Source organism: Colobus angolensis, unplaced genomic scaffold, assembly GCF_000951035.1.
Source record: "Colobus angolensis palliatus isolate OR3802 unplaced genomic scaffold, Cang.pa_1.0 Scaffold399, whole genome shotgun sequence".
Taxonomy (NCBI): Eukaryota; Metazoa; Chordata; class Mammalia; order Primates; family Cercopithecidae; genus Colobus; species Colobus angolensis.
In genome coordinates this window covers 1286749-1309974 of record NW_012117365.1, presented here as the reverse complement: position 1 = coordinate 1309974, position 23226 = coordinate 1286749, and the positions used below count along the sequence as shown (strand labels likewise).

At 55.7% G+C, this 23226-nt stretch overlaps 1 protein-coding gene across 1 annotated transcript in view; it reads left to right on the top strand.

The window, feature by feature from the left end:
- KCNQ4 (potassium channel, voltage gated KQT-like subfamily Q, member 4) overlaps nucleotides 1–22764 on the top strand; it is a 56804-nt gene extending 34040 nt beyond the window's left edge. The window contains exons 4-14 of the mRNA XM_011955192.1: nucleotides 212–387; nucleotides 1043–1168; nucleotides 1565–1675; nucleotides 1856–1951; nucleotides 4005–4093; nucleotides 5799–5960; nucleotides 12796–13016; nucleotides 14708–14807; nucleotides 16646–16777; nucleotides 19981–20110; nucleotides 20632–22764. Of these exons, the coding sequence (XP_011810582.1) occupies nucleotides 212–387; nucleotides 1043–1168; nucleotides 1565–1675; nucleotides 1856–1951; nucleotides 4005–4093; nucleotides 5799–5960; nucleotides 12796–13016; nucleotides 14708–14807; nucleotides 16646–16777; nucleotides 19981–20110; nucleotides 20632–20844 (1556 nt within the window). The 3' untranslated portion in view covers nucleotides 20845–22764. The remainder of the gene's footprint in view (nucleotides 1–211; nucleotides 388–1042; nucleotides 1169–1564; nucleotides 1676–1855; nucleotides 1952–4004; nucleotides 4094–5798; nucleotides 5961–12795; nucleotides 13017–14707; nucleotides 14808–16645; nucleotides 16778–19980; nucleotides 20111–20631) is intronic.
- Nucleotides 22765–23226: the final 462 nt, after the last annotated feature.

Genomic DNA, 23226 nt, shown 5'->3' with positions numbered 1-23226 from the left:
AATGAGGCGCGCCCCGCCCGATCTGACCCCTGACCCCAGGCGCCAGGGTGACGCCTTGACCCCAATCCTGACTCTGACCCTGGAGACTGGCACAGATTCAACGGACCCTCCCCCTCGCTCCCCAGTCCCCTGCCACAGACTCAGAAGTCCCCGCCTCCGGGTCCGTGCGCGGGGTGGGCTGGCTGCGACCTCGCCGCTCCCGCCCTTGCAGACTTCATCGTGTTCGTGGCCTCGGTGGCCGTCATCGCCGCGGGCACCCAGGGCAACATCTTCGCTACGTCTGCGCTGCGTAGCATGCGCTTCTTGCAGATCCTGCGCATGGTGCGCATGGACCGCCGCGGCGGCACCTGGAAGCTGCTGGGCTCAGTGGTCTATGCTCACAGCAAGGTGAGGCCTGCGGACCGCGCGCAGAGGCTCGAGGGCATGTCTGGGGCAAGAGCAGAGCGGGCAGGGCGGAGAGGACGAGGCCAGAGGGGCTGTCTCGGTGCTGGGAAGGGCTGGGGCCTGCGGGGATTGGAGCCCGAGGTCTAAGTGGGTGGGGCGAAGTGGAGTCCGAGTTAGGTAGGGGCGGGCCTAGGAGTCCGGACCAGATCAGGGGGCAGGGCCGGAGAGGCGGGGCTTGAGTGTTTCCCCTAGATGCTTTTGGGTTTGAAGGGACCACTCGTACCACAAAGTGGGCAGCTGAGGTGGGACCTGAGGGTGGGGCTGGAGCGGGGCTAGGGTGGGCCCCACGTGGAAGCCTGAAAGTGGGACTTACGGGGCGGAGCAAGGTGGGCAGGGTGCTGGAGTCCTGAGCTTGGAACCTGGAGACTCAAGGCAGGCGGGGTGGGGGTGAGGGTGGGAATAGGGCTCGGGGTAGGGGCAGTGCTGGCGGTTTCGCGAAGGCCAGGGCAGGGTTGCCCTGATGGGAGGAGCTGAGAAAGAAAAGTGAGCCAGGGACTCCGGGAGATGGGGGACCTTTATCCCCTTCCCGTGTGGAAGTCCCCCACATCTCCCAGGCAGGCGCAGCCCTCCTCACCGCGCCCCTCCGCATGCCCTGCAGGAACTGATCACTGCCTGGTACATCGGGTTCCTGGTGCTCATCTTCGCCTCCTTCCTGGTCTACCTGGCCGAGAAGGACGCCAACTCCGACTTCTCCTCCTACGCCGACTCCCTCTGGTGGGGGACGGTGCGTGAGTCTTTGCAGGGCTGCCCTTCTCCCTGGGACCCTCCCTGGGAACTTCCCGAGGTATGCCCATTGTGACTCCTGACTCAGGGTTGAGCGGGCCTGTCCCTGCCCTCTCACCAGAGCTGGAACCTCCCTGAGACGAGCCCCAATGCTAACCCCCCAACCTGCTCTGGTGGACCTTCCTCTGTCCCCAGCTAGCCCCCAACATCAAGCCCTTGTGACTGTACCCCTTTCCCCTGACCAGCCCAGGAGAGGGAGAATCCATCTATGACCTTAACCAGCCCCCATGAGTGACCGCGGGCCCCTTCCCTCATGATCAGGCTCCTACCTGCCTGTACCCCCAACAAGCCATAGGTGGCCCCCCTGACCAGTCCTGCTGGTAACCTGTGTCTCCAGATTACATTGACAACCATCGGCTATGGTGACAAGACACCGCACACGTGGCTGGGCAGGGTCCTGGCTGCTGGCTTCGCCTTACTGGGCATCTCTTTCTTTGCCCTGCCTGCCGTGAGTTGCCTCCTGCTCAGTTGGTCGGGGAGGCTGAGGGTGGGACCTGCTCAGCCCCTGTCACAAATCTGCCTGGGGAGCCTGGGACACCTCAGAGGGGCACGGATGGGGACACCCTTGCAGCCTCTTACTGCCCCACCACTGCCATCATATTCTCCCAACCATGCCCTATCCCTCTAGGGCATCCTAGGCTCCGGCTTTGCCCTGAAGGTCCAGGAGCAGCACCGGCAGAAACACTTCGAGAAACGGAGGATGCCGGCAGCCAACCTCATCCAGGTACAAGATGCCCAGGAAGAAGCCCCAGGAGCAGGGCTGTATGACTGCACTGGTGTGTCAACCCTGTGTGCTGACCCATGTCCCCAGCCCAACTGTGACACCACTTTGAAGCTCAAAGGGGCTATGTGACTTTCCTGGGGCCACATGCCTGCCAAGTCACATACAGAGCCAGGATGCTCACTGACAGTGCCAGAAACTTCCCCCTGCACCAAATGCCTGGTTTAGGGCTAGCCAGAGCTACCCTATTGCCCAACTCCAGCCCAACTTCACAGGGCCTGGGAAGGGGCGGAGCCCAGACAGGAGCCCTGAGGCCTCTGGTAGAGACCCACTGTTTACCCCATCAGCTGTGCAGCAGTGAGCCCACCCCACTCCCAGCACATTCATTCATTCATTCATTCATTCATTCATTCCACAAGCACTCACACAAATGAAAAGAAGATGGTGCAGACAGGACTTTTAGGAACCTCAACATTTAGCAGGTGGGTGGACTGGCAAAGTTGAGCTGGGCAAGGAGACAGAGAAGGAACAGCCAGAGGGGTGGGTAGGAAGTCAGGAGTGTGTGGTCTCAGTTTCCCTCTGCGCCATGGTGTGTTGTGACTGTGTGTGGGCTGAGGCCAGGGCTCTGATTTTCTGTGACCCCGGGACTAGCCTTGGCTTTTTGCTAGTCAGGAGTGTGTGTAAGAGAACTCCTTGCAGGAAATGCTTCAGGGAATACTGGCCCAGCCCACCTCTGCCTGCTCGCCAGTGTGTCACCCTCTGAGCCCCAAACCCAAGCTTCACTCAGCCCCTCCTTATCTGTCCTCCCCAGGGTAGAACCCTCCTCCCGGTCTCTGTTATCTCCAGCCGCGAGCTCAGCCTTTTCTTCTTAGCGTCTCTTGGGGCACAATGGCTACTGTCCCCTGGGAGCTGGCCTTCTGAGGGGCATTGTAGGGGCAGGTGGCTGGCACTGTCCATGCCAAGAGACAGCTGGTATTGTGGTGCCCATAATTAATGAGACAGCTCTGGCAGCTGCTCCCCAGCCCATGCCAGGGGCCTAGGCAAGCAGGAAGTAAAAATATTCCTGTCTTAGGAGGGTGCCTGGCTGGTGAGGTCAGCGGTGGCAGCCCCTTAAGGACAAGAGGCATTCAAAGAAGGGAGGCATGCAGGGCCCAGCTCTGCCTTGTCCTGCCTAGCAGCCTCCATGCCTCCCTGCTCTCGCTGATGGCCACACTCACAGTCCCTCCCTGGATCTTCCTACGTGGAGGGAGAGGGAGTCTTTCCTCCTGTCTGACTTTCATCCCTCCTGCTGCAGAGGAAGCTGGGCAAGTCCATGGACGCTGAGGGGTTGGTAGGTAATGCTTTTCCTCCCCTCTCAGTCCTTAGTGTTCCCGTGGGCAGTGACAGGCAGCTGGGAAAGATGGAGTGGCATTGCTAGTAATAATAATGGCATTCTGCAAACATTCGCAAAGCACCCACATGTGCCAGACACTATATTTGCACTGAGGATGCAGCAGTAACCAAGACACAGCTTACAGTCTAGGGGGAGAGAAAGTTATCAGTCAAATACACAATGAATAGGTATTTATCAAACGTGATAAAGAGAATAAGAGGAGTGTTTAACAGAGGAACCTGGCACAAAGTGCCTACTACATGCCAGGCACTGAGCTTGGCATTTAATATACAATTGTTCATTCCTCACAACACCCTGTAGTATTACATGTGTTTACAGGTGAAGAAACTGAGGTTCTGAAGCTTTACTTAATGTCCTCACTAATAAGGAGCAGAGCTGGGATTGGAAACCCATGTCTGCCTGACACCAAAGCTCCAGCTCTTAACCTCTCTGCTCTATGGTCCCTGGCTCTGACATTGATCTGCTTTGTCCCCTTGGGGAAGTCGTTTCTCCCTAGGCCTTACTTTCTTGGCTGCCGCTGTCGGTGGCTGTGGAATTGGAACTGGCCTCTGGCTCTGGGTAACCCACAACTGGACCAAGGACTGGGTTCTTTCACGGGAGAGGGCTGGTGGGGACTGAGAGGCCTCACTGATGCCCCATCCCCCACGTCCCCCATACCACCAGGCTGCATGGCGCCTGTACTCCACTGATATGAGCCGGGCCTACCTGACAGCCACCTGGTACTACTATGACAGTATCCTCCCATCCTTCAGGTAGGTCCTGCTGGGGGTGGGGGTGGGTGGGGGGCTGGCAGCAATGCCCTTTGAGGACAAGTGGCTGAGATGCAGCCCTGGAGGGTGGAAAGGGGGAGATGGCTCCCAGGGGAGCACCTTGGGCTGGCTCTGCAGATCTTATGTAATTCAGAGCCTGGAATGTCCTTTATTCCACTCTGCTATGCCCAGGGAAGGGGTGGGCACTGGACATAGGGCATTGGTGAAGCCCCGGCCCATGGCTGAGCCCCAGCCCCTGGAGTGCTGGCACTGTGCATGCTCACCCATAGGTGAGGCCACCTAGGGCAGTGATACAGCCAGCTCGTCTCCCCTCAGTCCTGAGTGGGGGACAGAGTTAGTGGATATTGCAGCTGGTTGGAGAAAGTGTGGGGTGGGCAGAAACATGTGTTCCAGACTTAGGAACATGTTCCCACCCTGAACTCCCATGTGGGAGTGTGTGCCCACTTTTACTGTGCCAGTCAGCAGCCTCAGGGCCCAGAAGTGGGTCTGCCCCACTGGCCAGGGCCACGCTAAGACTGCATGGGGGTGGTACCACGCGAGGGATTATTAATAGCATCACGAAGGTGCGTGTGGCCAGGTGCCTGGCTAGGCCCTCAGGCAGGAATGAAAACCATGGAGCCCAGTTCAGTCCCATGGGCAGGCGGGCATCAAGCATGTGGCTGGGCCAGGATGCTGTGCTCAGCGCTTCTGCGGGCGCCTTTTTTGCCTCATTAGTTCTCCAGGAGCAGCTGTTGCGCGATCCCACTTGCCCCTGCACCTGGCTTCCCCATCCCCATGCCCTCCCGGCCCTAGGGGCTTCCCAGGGGAGAAGCAGGAGAGGAGGGGCTGGGAAGAGGGGTTCCCACCATCACACTGGTGCCCCCCTACATCTCTCCAGCCAGCAGAGGCAAGCTCCTACCTCAGAGTGGGAAGGTGACTAGATTAGAAGAGGCCTTTTTTTCCAGGTCAGGCATTCGAGAGTGGGACAGGGCTGCTTTGTAAGAAATACGATGTCTATGAGGGGAGATCTGGGGGTGGGGGTGGTAGGATGGTCTAGGACCTCTGCCCAGAGGAACAGAGCCTAGTCTGGAGATTCTGAATCCACTGGGCGTCTGCTCCCTGGACCTCAGTTTGCTCATCCATACAATGGGAAGGCAGGCAGGAGAGAGGGAAGATACCCTCCTTGGCTCATGGCAGCAGGAAATGACCTGGAGAGTTAGGAAGAAGCCACAGTCCTGAATCTAGTCTCCAAAAACCCAGTTGCAGGAGTGAGTGCTGGAGGGGAAGGAAGCTGGGCTAGCCACCCTGTCACACTGCCCTCCTCAGCCTCCGTCTCCCCTTAAAATCCAGAGTCAGATCTGGAGGGAAAGGATGTCAGGGCCGCTGCTGGCCTCTGAGCAGGCACAGCACGTTCAGGCAGTCAGCTTGATGGACTGAGAGTAAGCTCCTTGCGTGACTGCCCTTGAGATGTGACAGCCTTCACATCCAGGCCTGGCATCCCTGGGGATTTCCCAGGAACTGGGGGTAGAAAGGGAGTGGGGAAGGCCGGTCTCCCACTGTCCACCCTGTCCTATTCTGGCCGGGCTCTCAGTGAACACCTCTAGAGCGGCAGGACCTGGCAATATCTGAGCTCAGGAGCTCTGTGCCCACTGGGTGAGGGGGGTGGTGCCAGGGCCCTGTCTACCGCTGATGGCGCCCTCTCCTGCAGAGAGCTGGCCCTCTTGTTTGAGCACGTGCAACGGGCCCGCAATGGGGGCCTACGGCCCCTGGAGGTGCGGCGGGCGCCGGTACCCGACGGAGCACCCTCCCGTTACCCGCCCGTTGCCACCTGCCACCGGCCGGGCAGCACCTCCTTCTGCCCTGGGGAAAGGTAGGGGCCCCGTGCGGCTGCCACCTCCTCTTGCTTCTCCTCCTCTTCTTCCATTCTCTGTCCTCATCCTCTCTCAGACCTGCCTCCAGCCACTTCGTGGGTGTCTGGGCCTGTTTGGGGGACTCCTAGGCCGTCAGAGGGCCAGACAGGTACAGACTGAGGGCCTCTCTGGAGGGGCCAGGCTGGACTCACCTTTTTGTCCCATGGGGCTCTAAGGGTCTGAGTGGGAGAGATGTCCATGCCATCCTTTCCCATCATCTCCTCCGTTCATGGCATTGTCCTCTTTCTTTCTCTGTTCCCACGTCCCCCTCACTCTTCCATCCCTGCACTCCCCATCCCTCCCGGGAAGCTGGACAGAGGAGGAGGCCACTGGCCACAGGTGCTTACGGCTCAGGTAATCGTGGGCACCATCCTGGGGTGTGAGGGCAGGGAACCCCCTCCCCCGGCATGTTGCTCTAGGAGGGACTTGGTACTGAACTCGCCTCTCGGGAACGAGATGCCAGCTGGAAAGAGAGCTCTGTGACTAAGACCTCTGTAGGACCTGCGTAAACTCAGCCAGTGACTAATGTTCTTTACTTTGCAGCCTGTGTCTGCAACTTTGCTAATCCCAGAGGGTCCTCTTGGGGTTCTTTTCCCTCCTTAGTGAGGTACACTTTGGCGCTCCCAGCCATCTCTTTCCCCTTGAACTGTCTCTCCTGGAGCTTTTTACAAAATCTCGAAAGAAGAACAAAGAACCAACAATGCTTACCCCCACATAAACGTTCCTTAAGAGAAGAATTTCAGGCATGTTTGGATGAGGGAAGCCTGTCGACTCACAGCATGGGAAAGCGGCTGCTCTTGTAGAGGTTTAGCTTTGAGGTTGGGGGTTCAATCCCCCTCATTCTTTTTCCCCCGTCCTTTACCCATCTCTTTGTTTTGTCTCATCTTTACACATCACCCCTGAACCAGCCAAATGGACATCTGGCCTTTGAGCTTCAGTGTCATTCTGAGCCCCAGGCCCAGAACAAAGAATAGGAGAAGAGGTGAGCCACCCAGTGACCAGCTGGGGAGGCGTGATAGAAGCTTGCCTCTGCCACCCGATGCTGTGTGTCCTGGAGGAAGTCTTCAGGTCATTCTGAACCTGTGTGTCCTGGCGGAAAATCAGCAGTGTTTAGGCTGATCAGGGCTCTGGGAGCTCTTGAGTTTCTGGGCTGAAAAGGCCTCCAGAGGAGTTTTGGTGCAGAGGATGCAGGGAGCAGCCTCCCTTCCTTGTTCTCAGTGAGGGCACTTCTGGGCCGGGGCTGAACAGGAAGTGGGTGGAGAGGGAGAGTCCCTCCAGGTCTGGGGCTGGAGGGAGGGGAAGCGTGACCGCCAGGCCAGGCTGAGAGCTCCCTGGGAGAGTAGGACCCCTCTCAGATTCTCTGCCCGAAGGTCGCTCATTGTTACCTTCATCCCTACCAAACATAGTTTCCAGGCAGAAACTCAAGACTTTTTGTATCCCAGCAATCCTGTCCAGGACCTGAACCGGGGCTCTCTGTGCTTCCAGTTCACTCTGGTCTCATCTTGACTGAATAGAAAGGCAAGAGGAATGGACATTAGCCTGGGGCCTAGCACCTGTACACTCCTCACGGCTCCTCTGGTCCCTGACACCTCCCCAGCTCCGGGGCCCAGGAACAGATTACTGCTAAGGGCTTGGCTATCACTAACTCCCAGCCTCATATCCATCTGCCTGGAAGGGGATTCGGCGTGTGTCTGGGACACATGGTGATGGTAGTGAAGTGGCCCTTTCTCCCAGGGACCCCAGGAGGCTGAGCTATGATTTGTAGATCAGTCACCAGGCTCAGGCCCAATGGCCGTGTCATTAATCATGGCTGTCTAGACTACCAGCCAGGACATCCCCCCTCCACCAAAAACACACACACATATACACACTCAGTTGGCCACACCTCTGGTGGTGCTTGGGGATGGACCTGGGCCAAGTGTGCTCACAGGAAGTGGTGCTAAAGGAGCAGAACTTCCTGTGGGATAGCATTGCCAGGGCCAGCACCTCTCCTCTTTAGGGTTTTGTGATGAGTTTCTCAAACCATGGTCTCCAGACCTCCTGCATCAGCATCCCATGGGGTGTTTGCTCAAAATGCAGATACCTGGACCTGTCTCCAAGCCCACAGGATCAGAATCTCTGGAGAAGAGACACAGCCTTCTGCATATGTAACACGCTCCCCAGGGGATCCTTATGCAAAGTTTGAGAACATCTACGTTCTGGCGATGGGGCTGGAGGATGATTTAGGTGGGAGTCCTTCTTTCCCACCAGCCACCGGAGGCCGGCCCCATCCCGGCAGCTCCCCACACTCTGCCCACAGCCCTTTCCCACTAACCTCTGTTCGTGTCTTGTTCTCAACCTTCCAGCCAGATGTTTAATAATAAACGGAGTTTCTTTCGGATCCACGCCAGCTGGAGACCGAGGTACCCCCTCGCCTGCTCCTCCCATCCCCACTCCTCCTTGCTCCACCCAATTTGGGGGCTGGAGAGGAGACAGGATGGAACAAGGACAAGGTGCATGTGCCTGCCGCCTGCCGTCTGCCTTGGGTCCCCGGTGAACCCCTCGCCTTTCTGGGATGCCTCTGCTAGGTCAGGGGCATGGGCTCAGAGTGCCAGGAGGGGCATGTGCAGGAGCCTTAAGGACGTGTGCTGGCTCTGCTGCTGACGCCCTCTGTGATCTTGGCCAAATTGCTTCCCTTCTTGGACCTCAGTTTTCTGTCTGTGGAATGGGCAGATTGAACTAGAGGCCCTCTGAGGGTCCTTCTCACTCTGACTTTTGCCAGGCCTTGGGCTTAGCTTTCTGTCTCCCCGCTGCCCACCTGGGGACCTAGCAGATGCCTGAAGGAGCTGGGCTTGGCACCTTTGCCAACTCCAGGACCCCAGCTCTTTTAGCTGCATCTCCATGGCATTCCTTGGTACCTGCCCTGTGCCAGGCCTTGCTCTGTGCACTAGGGACATGGTGATGAATAAAACATCATCCTTGGAGAGTTGCAAAGAGTAATTGCAGCTGAGTGTGATGAGTGCAACAAAGGGAGGAAGCACAGGGGCTGTGGAGCCCAGGTCAGGCATACAACCCAGAGGAAGCCCTAAAAGCAGTGGGTTTCAGGGAGGGTGTTCCAGGCCAGCGAAGCAGCATGGACCCAAGCAAGGAGGCGAGAGGGAGCGCAGCATGGGGAAAAAAGCTGGCAGCCCAGTTTGGCCCCCCTGAGACTGGACATCAGAGCTAAGGTTGGGAGCAGAGCTGGGTCATGCAGAACCAAAAGCCCAGTGTGAGTGTCGCCCTGTTGGAATGCTTGGCAACCTGAGTTCATGGAGTCCTGGGTTTCTGAAGGTGCCTCTGGGGCCCTGTGGACTGGGGTCCCGGAGCTAGGAGATGAGTGGCAGGGCTCCTGGCTGCCCATGTGTGCTTCTGCTGAGAGGTGTTTTTTCCTAGAAATGTGGGTTCTGGACCACAATCTAGCTACTACCCACTATTCATGTGTCCTTGGGCAAATCACCTGACCCCTTTGCACCTCAGTTTCTTCAGATGTAAAATGCAGATGTAAATAGGGTCTGCTTCCACTAAAACTGGACCTGGCTCCAATAAATGTTGGCCTTATTTGATTTGGTATGTTCAGCAGTTAAGATCTTATTTACCTATTAAAAAAAACAAAAACCCATAGCTTAGGAACCATGGCTGTGGGCAATGGTTTGAGCTGAAGGGTTGAGCTAAAGAGTCTCTGGATCAGGCCCACCACTTTGCAAGCCTCCTTTGATGGCGGAGGGTGTGGACAGGAAGGACACAGCCATGGCAGAGGCCAGTGGCGAGGCTGTTTCCATAGTCCCTGAAGAGGAGCTGTATGTGGCTTCAGAAGTGGTAGGCTGCCTCTGTTTCCCCAGTGAGAGTGGCCCTGGGAGGGCAAATCATGAGGCCCTAAAGAAAGTCCTTGTGGAAGTGAGTTCGAGGGGTTGGGTCCAGCAGGGCAGCCTGGGCAGAGCTCGGCATCGCCAGCAGAGCAGCCACAGTCAAGCCCACCCCATCTTTCTCCCCGGGCACCAACAGATCCTTAGCCAGAGTTTCTTGACCTTGGCATCATTGACATTAGATAATTCTTTGTGGCTTGGGACTATTACATGCATGGCAGGATGTGGAACAGCACCCTTGGCCTCTACCTACTAGACGTCTACCTGCTAGACATTGCCACATGTCCCCTGAGTGGGGGAACTTGCTCCAGTTGAGAACCACTGCTGTATACCCTATCCTGATTGCTTGACCCAGAAAAAGAATACAGACTCTGAAGTCAGAGAAGGCTGGGTTCCAGTTCTTGCTCCATCTCGTAGGAGCTCTGTGACCTTGGCCAAATCTTCTGTCCTCTTTCCGTGTATATAAAATAGGGATGGTAAAGACAGCCCACCACACACAGTGGCTGAGCGGGCTGAAAGAGCTAAGGCAGCCTGATGGGTCCCTGCACGTTCTGAGAGCCTGAGAGGGGAAAGAGCTTTTTGGTGCCCACTGTGTGCCAGGTTTCCTTCCACTTTCTTTTAGCTTTCAGACTCAGAGGAGCTGATATGAGCCATTTTCTGGGCCCTACCCAAGGAACTGGAATCCAGGCCCACTCCTGGGAGAACAGTGCCTTCTTGCATTAAAAAGGAGCTCAGGGCCTCTGGCTGGCTGGAAACTTTCAGAACCCCACAAACCAGACTGGAAGCTTCCTCAACCATCACAGAATCAGAGCTGGAAAGGAACTTTTCAAGGCCTCTAGTGCAACTCCTTCCTCCATAAGTCCTGCTGAGTGCAAGCTCGGCCTTGCTTGCATTACTTCTTGTGACCGGGAGATCACCCTCTTCTCCAGAACGCCACTGGTGCCTTATGTGCTGGGCGTAGTGATGTGGAGTTCCAGGCCCTTGGCCAAAGTGTCACGGCCTTCTCCACCCTCCACTCTTCCCCTCCCCCTTGGAGGAATGGAGGACAGGAGACGGGGTTGCACGGACCAGGCAGGGTGGAGGGTGCTTGCCAGCATGAGGGAGCCTGCAGGAATGGCTCTGCAGAGGAAAGTTTGGGAGAGCCAACTCAAACTTTGGAGTCTTTGGGATGTGTCGATGGAATCCTGGGCCAGTGGAGAGCATGCTGGATAGTGGGAACTGTCCCTGTCCTTCTGATATCCGCAGGGCCCCCATCCTTGACCTATTAACCTCTCCCCTCTGGGCAGAGGCCCCCACCCCTAAGGATGGCCCTACATCCTGGCCACCTTCCAGAAGGTGCCCCTGGTTTCGAGGTCTCCCTCACTTCAGCACCTTGGCTTTCCCCCCTCCACCCCATGCCCTGGGCATGGGAGACCCCAGTGCCCACCCAATACCGAAACCAGAATCTCTTCTCTGCTCAACCCTTGATCTGAAAGCCTCTGAGAGTAGGTGACACAGTGTCCTCCCCCAACTCCTGCCCCACTTCAGGTCTCCTCTAAGGCTGGCTGGTGCTCTCTTGATCTGGGGCCCCAGACGTTTGGGGTGGGCCCCCCTGAACCTGAACTTGAACCTGTCAGAATCTCTAGTGGCAAACCACAGCAGGGAAGGCAGCGGTGACGTCACAGGGCATGGGATGGAGGATGTTTGCATAGGTCCTACCCAAACAGCCATAACATCGTCCTTGAACCTCTTGGACACAGAGTTACTCTACCAGATCATGGTTAATCAGGGCTTGTCCTGGGGAATGAGGCCTCTGCTAACTTGTCTTCCTCCAATGTTTCGGGGAATGTGGTGGGGAGTTGGGTGCAGGAAGGGAAGTCTGAGTGCATGTGTAGACGTGCACATATGTGTTCACATGCACACAGACCGTGTAAATACTGTTGAACAGGGAGCTCAGTAGGCAGTATCGGGGGTGGGTCTTTAGTGGGGATCCAAGACCACACAGGTAGGATGTCAATCAAGGTGGGCTGAACTTAGGTGGGAGAGACTACAGAAGAACAGGTTATCAAATAGAGACCCTCACTGGGAGGGCAGGCACCAGGCATGGCCTGGGCATATGCGTGGGCCCAGCAGCTAGACCCATGGGGCCGAGGCCTTCAGTAGGCCATCACGCTGCACACCTCCAGGGCACCATTGCATGGAAGTCTATGTGATGGAGTCCTTATTTTGCAGTGCACTGCCTGCACAGCTGTACGAGGCCCTAAAACCCTGACCTGACAATTGTGGGATCAGCTAGCCACAGCAGTGGGGGAATGGACGAAAATATGTATTGACACATGTACACACGTGCCAACATATGTATATACACCAGTGCCTGTACACCCACACTCTCACATGTGTGTGTACAAGGTATGTGTGCATGCGCACACACATACACACACGCACCCTCGACTCCACACAGCCTGCCCCTGTGAACAGTGAGGACTGGAGGCCTACCTCCGTGTGCATGGCCCGGTGAGCCTCCGACCCTTAGCAGCCTGTCTGTGCCCAAAAAGGTCACCGCCCCCACCCTCTGCCCACTCACCTGGGCCAGGCCCAGCTCCCACATCCTCCTGTCTGTGTCTCTGACTTCTTTTTTAAATTTCTCCCACTCCTTCCACTCTGACATCTGTCTCCTGTGCGTCCCTTATCTGTCGGGGTGATGAGGGGTGGGATGTGGGTGGTGGGGAGAGGATTTGCTTCGACTGACCCTGAATCAGCTTCTTGTAGGAGTCAGGGCCTCCCTTACCACATTCTTGTCCCATCCCAAGAAGTCTCTGCTTGGTGAGGAATCAAGACCTAACAGCCACCCCAAGTCCTAAGTCAGCTGTCCCCACTCACCCCCACCCGCAGCTCTGGCTAACTTGGCTCTCTCCCAACCTGCCTGCCCTGCCAGCAGCCGGATGGGCATCAAAGACCGCATCCGCATGGGCAGCTCCCAGCGGCGGACGGGTCCTTCCAAGCAGCATCTGGCGCCTCCAACAATGCCCACCTCCCCGAGCAGTGAACAGGTTGGTGAGGCCGGCAGCCCCACCAAGGTGCAGAAGAGCTGGAGCTTCAATGACCGCACCCGCTTCCGGGCATCTCTGAGACTCAAACCCCGCACCTCTGCTGAGGGTGAGCCCCCGGGGGGCTGAGACTGATCGAGGGCCGGCTAAGGGCAGCAGGGCGGGGACAGTCCAGGCTGGGAGCAGAAAGATCTGGCTTGCGTCTCAGCTCTGAAACTGATTGACCGTGTTTGGGCACTGGTCTTCTCATCTGTAAAATGGACATTATAATATTTGCTCTGCTATAAAATGGACATCAGACTGGGAATCACGTGGAGGGTGGCATTTCATAGTGGTTAGCAGCATAGGCTTTGGAGCCAGGCTGTCTGGATTTGAATCCTGGCTTTGTCACTTATCTTAGGCAAGTGATGTAATCTCTCTGGGCCTCATTCTTCTCATTCATAAAATGGGAACAATAATAGCATCCACTTCCTAGGATTATTGTGAGTATTAAATGAGATAATCCATGGAAGGTGAACAGAAGACTTTTGGGGAATATAGTAGGTGCTCAACAAATAGCTAAGCACAAACGTACTTTGGAAAGGGCAGGAATGCATCCTTGATGAGCCCTGACTGTGCACTGCTCAACACTGGCTTATCTTGTTTACTTCTCCCAGCGACCTGGAAAGTGGGTTCTGTTTTTGTCCCCACTTTACAGACGTGGGCACTGTGGCTCGTGAGTGGCAGAGCTGCTCTCCTCAAGCAGGCCTATGCAGCGCCAGAGCCCATGCCCTCTGCCTACCCCTCTTCACCGCAGCCCAGGCTGCACATATGAGACTGTGGACCTGGTGATGTCACTTTTTTGAGTTTTGGCTCTGCTGGAGACTTGCACTGTGATTTAGGCAGGACACTACCTCAGTGTCGTCTTCAGGAAAATGAGAGGGTTGGACCAAGCCCCCTGGAAGACTTCTCCCAGCTTCGACATACTTTAGGCCCCTGGGTGGGGACAGGTGGGGTGAGTGCACGAGGATGGGGAATGGGGACAGCTCCCCCTTTGGCCTGGCAGGGAGGAGACCCAGCCATGTTGTTTCTGCCTGTGCTGTGTCAGCCCTCAAGATGCTGCCTGGCTGACACCTCAGAGTTTACAGAACCCCATAGACCAGTCTTTGAGAGGTGCTGCCCATAGAAGCCTGGGCATGGCTCGTGCCCAGGACCTCCCTTCCCTGTCCTGGAAGCTGTCCAGGCTCTTACCGCTGCTCCTGTGGGGTGAAGAGAACATCACCTCTCTGTGCAACACGGGCACTAGCCTCAGAGAAGCTTCTCTCCATTCGGGGAAGAATGTTTTGTTTTAAGGGCCTTCCGTAGTAGCAGAGCTGGGCCAGGGAGCCAGCGGCTTGGGTGTCCTTCCGTCTTAGCTGAAGGAGAAGACTGTGTGCATGATTACGTGCAGTGCCATCAAACCCCTTATCTCTGGGGCTCACTGTTCTGCAAGGTGGGACCAGTGGGGCTTCCTCCAGGGCTTTGTACAACAAACTTGCCCTGGACTAGACCAGCTGTGCCCTAAAGCAGCTCCCACCTAGCCACCAGGCAGATGTTCATTCTGACTGGCCACCAGGGCAGATGGGCATGCAACACACTGGGGCTTTCTACCCTGGGGGGGGCGGGGTATGAGACACAAGAGCCTCCAGGAAGGTTCTGGACCCTTTCTGGGCCTCTGTCTTCCTATTGGACACTCTATTGCTGGTTTGGCATACAGGGGTTGGATGGGAGGTTGGGAGTGGCCCCTTCTGTGGGCCACTTGCCCCATCCCTGCCTTTTCAGAGGCCCCCTCAGAGGAAGTAGCAGAGGAGAAGGGCTACCAGTGTGAGCTCACGGTGGACGACGTCATGCCTGCTGTGAAGACAGTCATCCGCTCCGTCAGGTAAGACTGAGGCCTGAGGTGAGCACCCCCTCCGTGTGCCACCCACTGCTGTTCCCCATCTGGGTGGGCGGATCACTTGAGGTCAGGAGTTTGAGACCAGCCTGGCCAACATGGTGAAACCCCATCCCTACTAAAAATACAAAAAATTAGCCGGACATGGTGGCGGACGCCTGTAATCTCAGCTACTTAGAAGGCTGAGGCAGGAGAATGACTTGAACCTGGGAGGCAGAGGTTGCATTAAGCCAAGATAGTGTCATTGCACTCCAGCCTGAGCAACAAGAGTGAAACTCTGTATCAAAAAAAAAAAAAAAAAAAAGTATTTTTTATGGTGGGTCTTGATCAAAAAAGTTTGAAAGCCCCTGCTCTACTGACTGTCCCCCTGCCTCAGAAATTAAGCAGGGACCAGGGTCTCTTGAGCCCTTGGGCCACAGCCTAGGCATGGATCTGGCCTCCATGCTCCTTGGTGTGCAGTCCTGGCCTAGTCTCCATCTCCAGCCTGCATCTCTAGCTCCAGAAACCCCCTCAACTTCCTAGTTTTCTGGGCTCCCCATTCTCTTCCCTGGCTGTACACCTGCCCACAAGCCTCTTTTCTTTGTATTCCTTTTAAAAATAGAGTCAGGCTGGGCATGGTGGCTCATGCCTGTAATCTCAGCACTTTGGGAAGCTGAGGCAAGAGCATTACTTGAGGCCAGAAGTTTGAGACCAGCCTGGGCAGCATAGTGAGACCTTGTCTTTGCAAAAAAATTAAAAATCAAAAAATAAAAAAATTAGCCAGGCATGTTAGTGTGCCCCTGTAGTTCCAGCTACTTGAGAGGCTAAGGTGGAAGAATGGCTCGAGTGCAGGAGTTTGAGGCTGTAGTGAGCCGTGATTAAACTACTGCACTCCAGCCTGGGTGACAGAGTGACACCTTGTCTCTAAACAGATAAATATATAAAATCAAAGTCAGCTGGACCTTTCCCCACTACCCCCCCAGAGTCTGAGGCCTCTGCCCCTTTTCACCCATCCATTCTTTCCCCTCTATGTGCCCAGTGTTGAGAACATAGTACCTGACCTGCTCCCTCACCCAAGCCAGCTCTCCTTGGACACCCCACTGACCTCTCAGCCAGCATGCCCCAAACCTGCTCCTCTTCCTGGGTCGGTACCCATTTCAGGCAGTGGCACCACCATCTACTCGGTCACCCAAGCCATGGGAATCATCCTGGACTCAGACCAGGGAGGCTTTCAGCCCCACCTCCTGAACTGCTCCAAGCTGTTCCATATCTGCTTCCCCATCCCCTAAAGCTAGTTTCCCTACCCATGCCTTTGCCCATCCAGGGTATTCTCCACATAGGCTGGCAGAGCCAGCATGCTAAAACAGAGTAATTGGGCCAGGAACAGTGGGTCACGCCTGTAGTCCCAGCACTTTGGGAGGCCAGGGCAGGCAGATTGCTTGAATCCAGGAGTTCGAGACCAACTTGGGCAACATAGTGAGACTGCCCATCTCTTTAAAAAAACAACAACGGAGTAATTGATGTACCTGCCCCACAATGTCCCAGTGCCCAATCTCTGCCAGGGATTCAGGGCTCTTCAAAGAACACCCCAGCCTCCTTCTCGAGGCTAATCTCCTCTCTGTCTTCTCATACCATGATGCTCTGAAGCCCATCCTCCCCCGCCCTGCTGGTGGATTAACCCCATTCCACCTCATCCGTGTTTCTGCTACTTGGAGGTAGGGGAGGTTGGGAGACGCAGCAGGAGGTGCCCTGGTGCTGGACAAGGGGATAGCAAATAGATGGAGATGGGGCTGTGAAGGAATCCCTGCTCGAACAGGACACTCCCCCTGAGCCCCCTCCCCCAACAGGATTCTCAAGTTCCTGGTGGCCAAAAGGAAATTCAAGGAGACACTGCGACCATACGACGTGAAGGACGTCATTGAGCAGTACTCAGCAGGCCACCTGGACATGCTGGGCCGGATCAAGAGCCTGCAAACTCGGTGGGTGCACCAGGCCTGATGGGAGGCAGGGGCAGGGAGGCAGCGACCCCAGCCCTGCATGAAGTCTGAGGCCAGCTCCAGAGCACCCACAAGGGCTCACTGGTGCAGCTGAGTTTCTAAACTGAGGAGGTCCCTGGCTTGCAGTGCCAGCCTGATGCCAGACACAGCACCCGTCCCAAGGCTGAAAAACAACCTAACCATAGTTTCTTTGTGTGGTGGGTCCTCTGTGCAAACCCTATTGACTCATATGCCTTGGGGGCTTTGTTTAGAATAACTGTTTTGGCCGGGCGCGGTGGCTCAAGCCTGTAATCCCAGCACTTTGGGAGGCCGAGACGGGCGGATCACGAGGTCAGGAGATCGAGACCATCCTGGCTAACACAGTGAAACCCCGTCTCTACTAAAAATACAAAAACTAGCCGGGCGAGGTGGCGGGCGCCTGTAGTAGTCCCAGCTACTCGGGAGGCTGAGGCAGGAGAATGGCGTAAACCCGGGAGGCGGAGCTTGCAGTGAGCTGAGATCCGGCCACTGCACTCCAGTCCGGGCGACAGAGCGAGACTCCACCTCAAAAAAAAAAAAAAAAAAAAGAATAACTGTTTCCTGGTCCTAAAATAATCAGCCTAAAATAATTACTGACCTCCCATCTCCCAAGAGAATAGGCAAATTGTCCTCACTGCCCACCTCTTGCCTCTGGAATCCTCCCACATCCCTCCGGTAGACCCAGCATTAGGAAGAATCCTCACCCCAAGACCCATATCACCTGCACCTTGCCCTTCTCCTCTTCTGGCCTGCGTTTTCACTGCCCACTCATTCATTTATTCACTCGAGAAATAGTCAGTGGGCATTTACTACTTGCCAGCCTGTGGGAATATGGCAGAAAGCTCAGCAGAGTTCCCACCCTCATGGAGCCTTCATTCTAGTGGAAGGAGAAGAAGTGATAAATAAGTAAAATTAGAATATATCAGATGACGATAAATACTAAGGAGGAAAATAAGGGTCAGGCTGTTACGGTTTGCAATTTTAAATAGGTGAGAAGGTTCTAGAAGGAACAGCAAGTGCCAAGGACTTGAGAGGGGCAAGTGGCTGGAGTGTTGGCTTCAGCACAGCAGGGAGCCTGGTGTGGCTGCACTGGAGTGAGAGGTAAGAGGTGAGGTCAGAGGGCTAACAGCACTCAGAGAGTGTAAAGCCCTGTGGGCCCCTGCAAAATGCTGGTGTTCATCCAGGATGAGCTGCGAGCATTGGAGGGTTTTGTGCAAAGGACTGATAGGATCTGAATTGTCTTTTAAAAGGATCAACCTGGGTGCTGTGTTGAGGATGGACTTAGTGGAGTGAGGGTGGACACAGGTAGACCAATGAGGAACCTGCTTCAGACTTCCACTCATGAGACTGTGGGGAGACTTGGAACAGAGTGGCAGCTGCAGAGGCAGGACAAGTGGTCAGATTCTAGATACATTTTCTAGGCAAAGTTGACAGGGTTTTCTGATGCAGTGTTAAGAGAAAGAAGACAGTCAAGGATGAAGCTAAGGTTTTTGGCTTCAGCAAGAGGAAAAATCGAGTTGCCATTCGTTGACATGGAGAAGGCAATGAATGGAGAAAGTTTAGGGTCAGGAGATTTGGGAGGTGCTGGATTTGTGATGCCTACCAGACATTCAAGCAGAGTGTTGATGTGGCAGTTAGATAAAGAAGTGTGGAGTGCAGAGCAGAAGTACAGGATGGAGATGAAAACTTGGTGTCAGGCCGGGCGCGGTGGCTCAAGCCTGTAATCCCAGCACTTTGGGAGGCCGAGACAGGCAGATCACGAGGTCAGGAGATCGAGACCATCCTGGCTAACACTGTGAAACCCCGTCTCTACTAAAAAATACAAAAAACTAGCCGGGGCACCTGTAGTCCCAGCTACTCGGGAGGCTGAGGCAGGAGAATGGTGTAAACCTGGGAGGCAGAGCTTGCAGTAAGCTGAGATCCGGCCACTGCACTCCAGCCTGGGCCATAGAGCGAGACTCCGTCTCAAAAAAAAAAAAAAAAGAAAATTTGGTGTCAGAAGTGTAGAGGAATTGAAAATTATGGATCTGAAGACATCACTTAGTGAGTGGAGTAAATAGAGAATAGAGGTCCCAGGAGTGAGCCTTAGATCGTGCAGTGTTTCCAGGTTGCAGAGATAAAGGAGGAACTAACAAAGGAGATGGTGAAGGAGAGGTCAGGGAAGTAGGAAGATAACTGAGAGAGGGTGGTGTTTCAAGTGAAGAAAGGGTTTGCTGGAAGAAGGGGTGAGCCGATGTGTGGAGTGCTGCTAGTAAGTCAAGTAAAATGAGGACAGAAATTGATCAGTGGATTTAGCAACATGGGGTTATTTGGGAGCCTGACAACAGTAATTTTGGTGAAATGGCATGGGTAAAAGCCTGATTGGAGTAGGTTTAAGAGAGAGGGGGAGGAAAGGAATTGGAGGTAAAGGATAGAGATAACACTTTCAAGAATTTTGCTGCAAAGGAGAGCAGAAAAATAAGGTGAGATCAGTTCTAGCCTTGTCCACCCACTTTAAAACTCACGTTCCCACATGTGGCCACTCCTCCCATTCTCTTTCCCCTTTCCCCCAGTCCATCTTTTTTTTTTTTTTTTTTTTTTTTTTTTTTTTTTTTTTGAGATAGTGTCTCGCTCTGTCTTCCAGGCTGGAGTGCAGTGGTGCAATCACAGCACACTGCAGCCTCGACCTCCCCGGCTCAAGTCATCTTCCAGCCTCAGCCTCCTGAGTAGCTGGGACCACAGGCATGAGCTACCATGACCAGCTAATTAAAAAACAATTATTTTTGTAGAGAGGAGGGCTTGCTATGTTGCCAAGTCTGTCTCGAATTCCTGGACTCAAGTGATACCTCCCTCCCTATCCTCCCCAAATGCTGGGATTACAGGCATGCGCCACTGCACTGGGCCTCCCAGTCCACCATTTCCATTCCTTTCACCAGGCGGTTGTTTTACTTGTCAGGTTTGTGTGTGGTGCCTTTGCTTGACCAATGGGGAACCCCCAGAGCAGGGACTAGTCCCTCCACCCCCAACTCAGCCTCCATCTGGCAGGGCAATGGCCCCTCCCTCAGACTGCCTGTTCCCCCCTTCCCCCCCACGCCGTCGTGCCTTCTCCTTCATCAGGCAACCTAGAATTCTTGTGGAAGGGAGGGGCGGCGTGTGTCCGGGCCCTCTGATGGTTCCCTTACCCATAGGGTGGACCAAATTGTGGGTCGGGGGCCCGGGGACCGGAAGGCCCGGGAGAAGGGCGACAAGGGGCCCACCGACGCGGAGATGGTGGATGAAATCAGCATGATGGGACGCGTCGTCAAGGTGGAGAAGCAGGTGAGTGTAGGATGGGGTGGCGGAGCTGGCCATACCAAGAAGCTCTGGGGGCCGCGGTGACTGGACACGGGGAGGGTGTGTTTCCCACAGCCGCAGCCCAAGCGTCCAGGAGAAGGCCTGAGAGCCCCTCCCCGGCCGAAGCCCCAGTCGCCGCCGCCAGACATGCCCATAAACCCGCCCTCTCCTGCTAAGCCCCGCCCCCCAGGTTGCATAAGCCCGCCCATAAGCTTCAGATAAGCCTACCTCAGATCCTCCTACTCTATTTGACCCCGCCTCTCAGTTGTCGCTGTAGCTCGCGGACTATCCCCATCGATCACACCTAACTACTCCCCAGGTTATGCGCCAGTGCCCAGCTTCGTTCCTCTCTCTAGCCAAGCTCCACCTTTCCAAGCGGGATTAGTGCTTCCCAGATAAGCCCCGCCCACTCCGCCAGCTAGGCTCTGCGCGGAGACCCAAGCCCCGCCCCCGGCCGCGTCCCCTCGAGTCCCAGGCGCCGCTTCCCAGCTGCGCCCCATCCTCAGGTGCAGTCCATCGAGCACAAGCTGGATCTGCTGTTGGGCTTCTATTCGCGCTGCCTGCGCTCTGGCACCTCGGCCAGCCTGGGCACCGTGCAAGTGCCGCTGTTCGACCCCGACATCACCTCCGACTACCACAGCCCTGTGGACCACGAGGACATCTCCGTCTCCGCACAGACGCTCAGCATCTCCCGCTCGGTCAGCACCAACATGGACTAAGGGACTTCTCAGGGGCAGAGCAGCACACGGCCAGCCCCGCGGCCTGGCGCTCCGACCGCCCTCTGAGGCTTCCGGACTCCTCTCGTACTTGAACTCACTCCCTCTCGGGGAGAAAGGCCACACGCAGTATTGAGCTGCCTGGGTGGGCGTGGTACCTGCTGTGGGTGCCAGCGCCCCTTCCCCACCTCAGGAGCGTGAGATGCCAGGTCGCCCAGAGGGCGGCAGCAGCGGCTGTCCCGAGGCCTCTGGGCCCCCCAGTGCCCTGCCCACTCCATCAAGGCCCGATGTGGCCCGCCTGGCAGGGGCACAGCCCCGGGAGTGGGAGCGGGCGCTGGGGCCCTGGGCCCTGACCCAGCTTCCAGCTATGCAAGGTGAGGTCTCTGGCCCACCCTTTGGACACAGCAGGGAAGCCCTCCGGCCAAGTCCCCGCCCCACTTGGGGGTGGGCCAAGGTGCCCCCACAGGTACCCACAAAGCACAGGACCCTGCCACAAGGCAGGTGGGCACCATATATGCAAACCATGTTAAATATGCAACTTTGGGGACCCCCATGGGGTCTCTCTGCCCCTCCCTCGTTGGGAGCTGGGCCCCCAGCAGTAGCTGGTCTCAGGCTGCTTGGCTACCACCCTGTCCCTATTCTTTGGCTTATCACTCCTTCCCCTCCTAGCATGGGGCCTGTTCTCCCCTGCCCTCTCCTAAGGGCAGTGCCTGGGCCTTTCTTCCCATTTGCAAGTGTCAGCTCCCAGGGGGCTCCCTCCTCCTGCTGGGTGGCCACTCCCCTCCTTGGCCCTCCAGACACCACTCATAGTCAACACAAGTTTCTGTATCCTCCCCAAAACTCCCAGAGAGTGCTTCGTGGATGATCACACAAACATAGCCTTTTAGTTTCTCCAGACAGGGAGAAAGCCTCTCACTCTCAAACATGCAGTGACGTGACACACTTGGAGACATGAGCGCAGAGCCACTCAGCCGCTCCTGGGCCTCTGCAGCAGATGCCAGCAGACTGGCCTTGCAGGGTGATGTCCACTAAGAGGAAGACCCCCCAACTCCATCTGAGCAGGGGAAGGAGCTTTGAAGTAACCCGAGAGCTCTCCAGGCCCCACCCAGACCTTTACCTGCTCTCCTTCTTCGAGAAGATCTCTCTGGTCCAGGAGCCCTAACCCACTGCCTCTGCCTGTCCCCAAGGGCCCACCTCCCTGTCTCCACAGCACAACTCGAGCCCAGGCCTGACACCACTGGAGAGACCCCAGGCCCGCTTCTAGCCAGGCCTGTGCCTTCCTAGTCACTCTCACTCCCAGAGAGAATAAGAATGCATCTAATAGCTATACCAACCATGCATCCGGCTTCACATGCACTGTCTCCCCTCCCTCCCTACCCCACTTCTCTTCAATTGGCAGCCCCACATCCGGGCATAAGCCCCCCTTCACCCCAGGAACACTTTCTTATCCCCACCCCTTTGCTCCTCTTCTGCAAAGCCAATGCAGGTGGCAGGAAGGTGAGGGGTAGTGGACCAATGGCAAGCCTCTGTGGGAACAAGGGGCCGAGGCCACGCTGCCTGCATCTCATGCTGGGGACCTGCATGCGCCAGCGCCAGGGTTTGGACTGGATCTTGCTCAGTCCATGGTGCCCAGCCTCTGCCCCAACCTGCCCTCTGCACGTGACCATCATACCCTGGATGGAGCCTCTCCTGGCTCACCCCACCTGCACTGCACTGTCCCCAGAAAGCCACCCCTCCACCCATTCAGAGACAGCTGTGGAGAAGGCCAGGAGAATGGGATTACCCTGTGACCAAGGAGACATGGGAAGAAGCCCTCCTTCCTTCCATGATCGAGGTTCCTCCATCAACTCGGTTCTCAGATATGCAAGTACCTCACTTTGTTAACTTATTAACTTATTGGTTTCATTAAAGTTTTCAATAGGAGGTGATTGTTCTTGGTTTTGTTCAGCGGCTGTGAGGTGAGGCTCCTGGTTTGGGGATGGGGACAAGGAGATTTGGATTAGTCAGGACTCTTTGTTGTATACAACAAAAACCCAACCCCATATGGTTTAAACAAACACAAAGAAACTTATTGGCACAGATAACTAAGAAGTCCAGGGGATAGATTTGGTTTCATGCACAGTGAGATCTAGGTGCTTAAACATGTCGGGACTCTGTTTCCTGTAAGCCTTCCTTTCAGGCAGGCTGACCTCTCACGGTGCCCAGTAAAAAGTGGGCCCCACTTTCCTAATAGTTTGCATCAGTCAAGATCAAGTCAGGAAGGCAGAAACAACACTAAGTTTTTCAGCAAAAGAATTTATTATAGGTGATAGGTTGCACTGATGCAGGAGGGCTGAAAGAACAAAAGAGAATTTTCTCTAGGTGATTCTGAGATAGCTAGAGAAA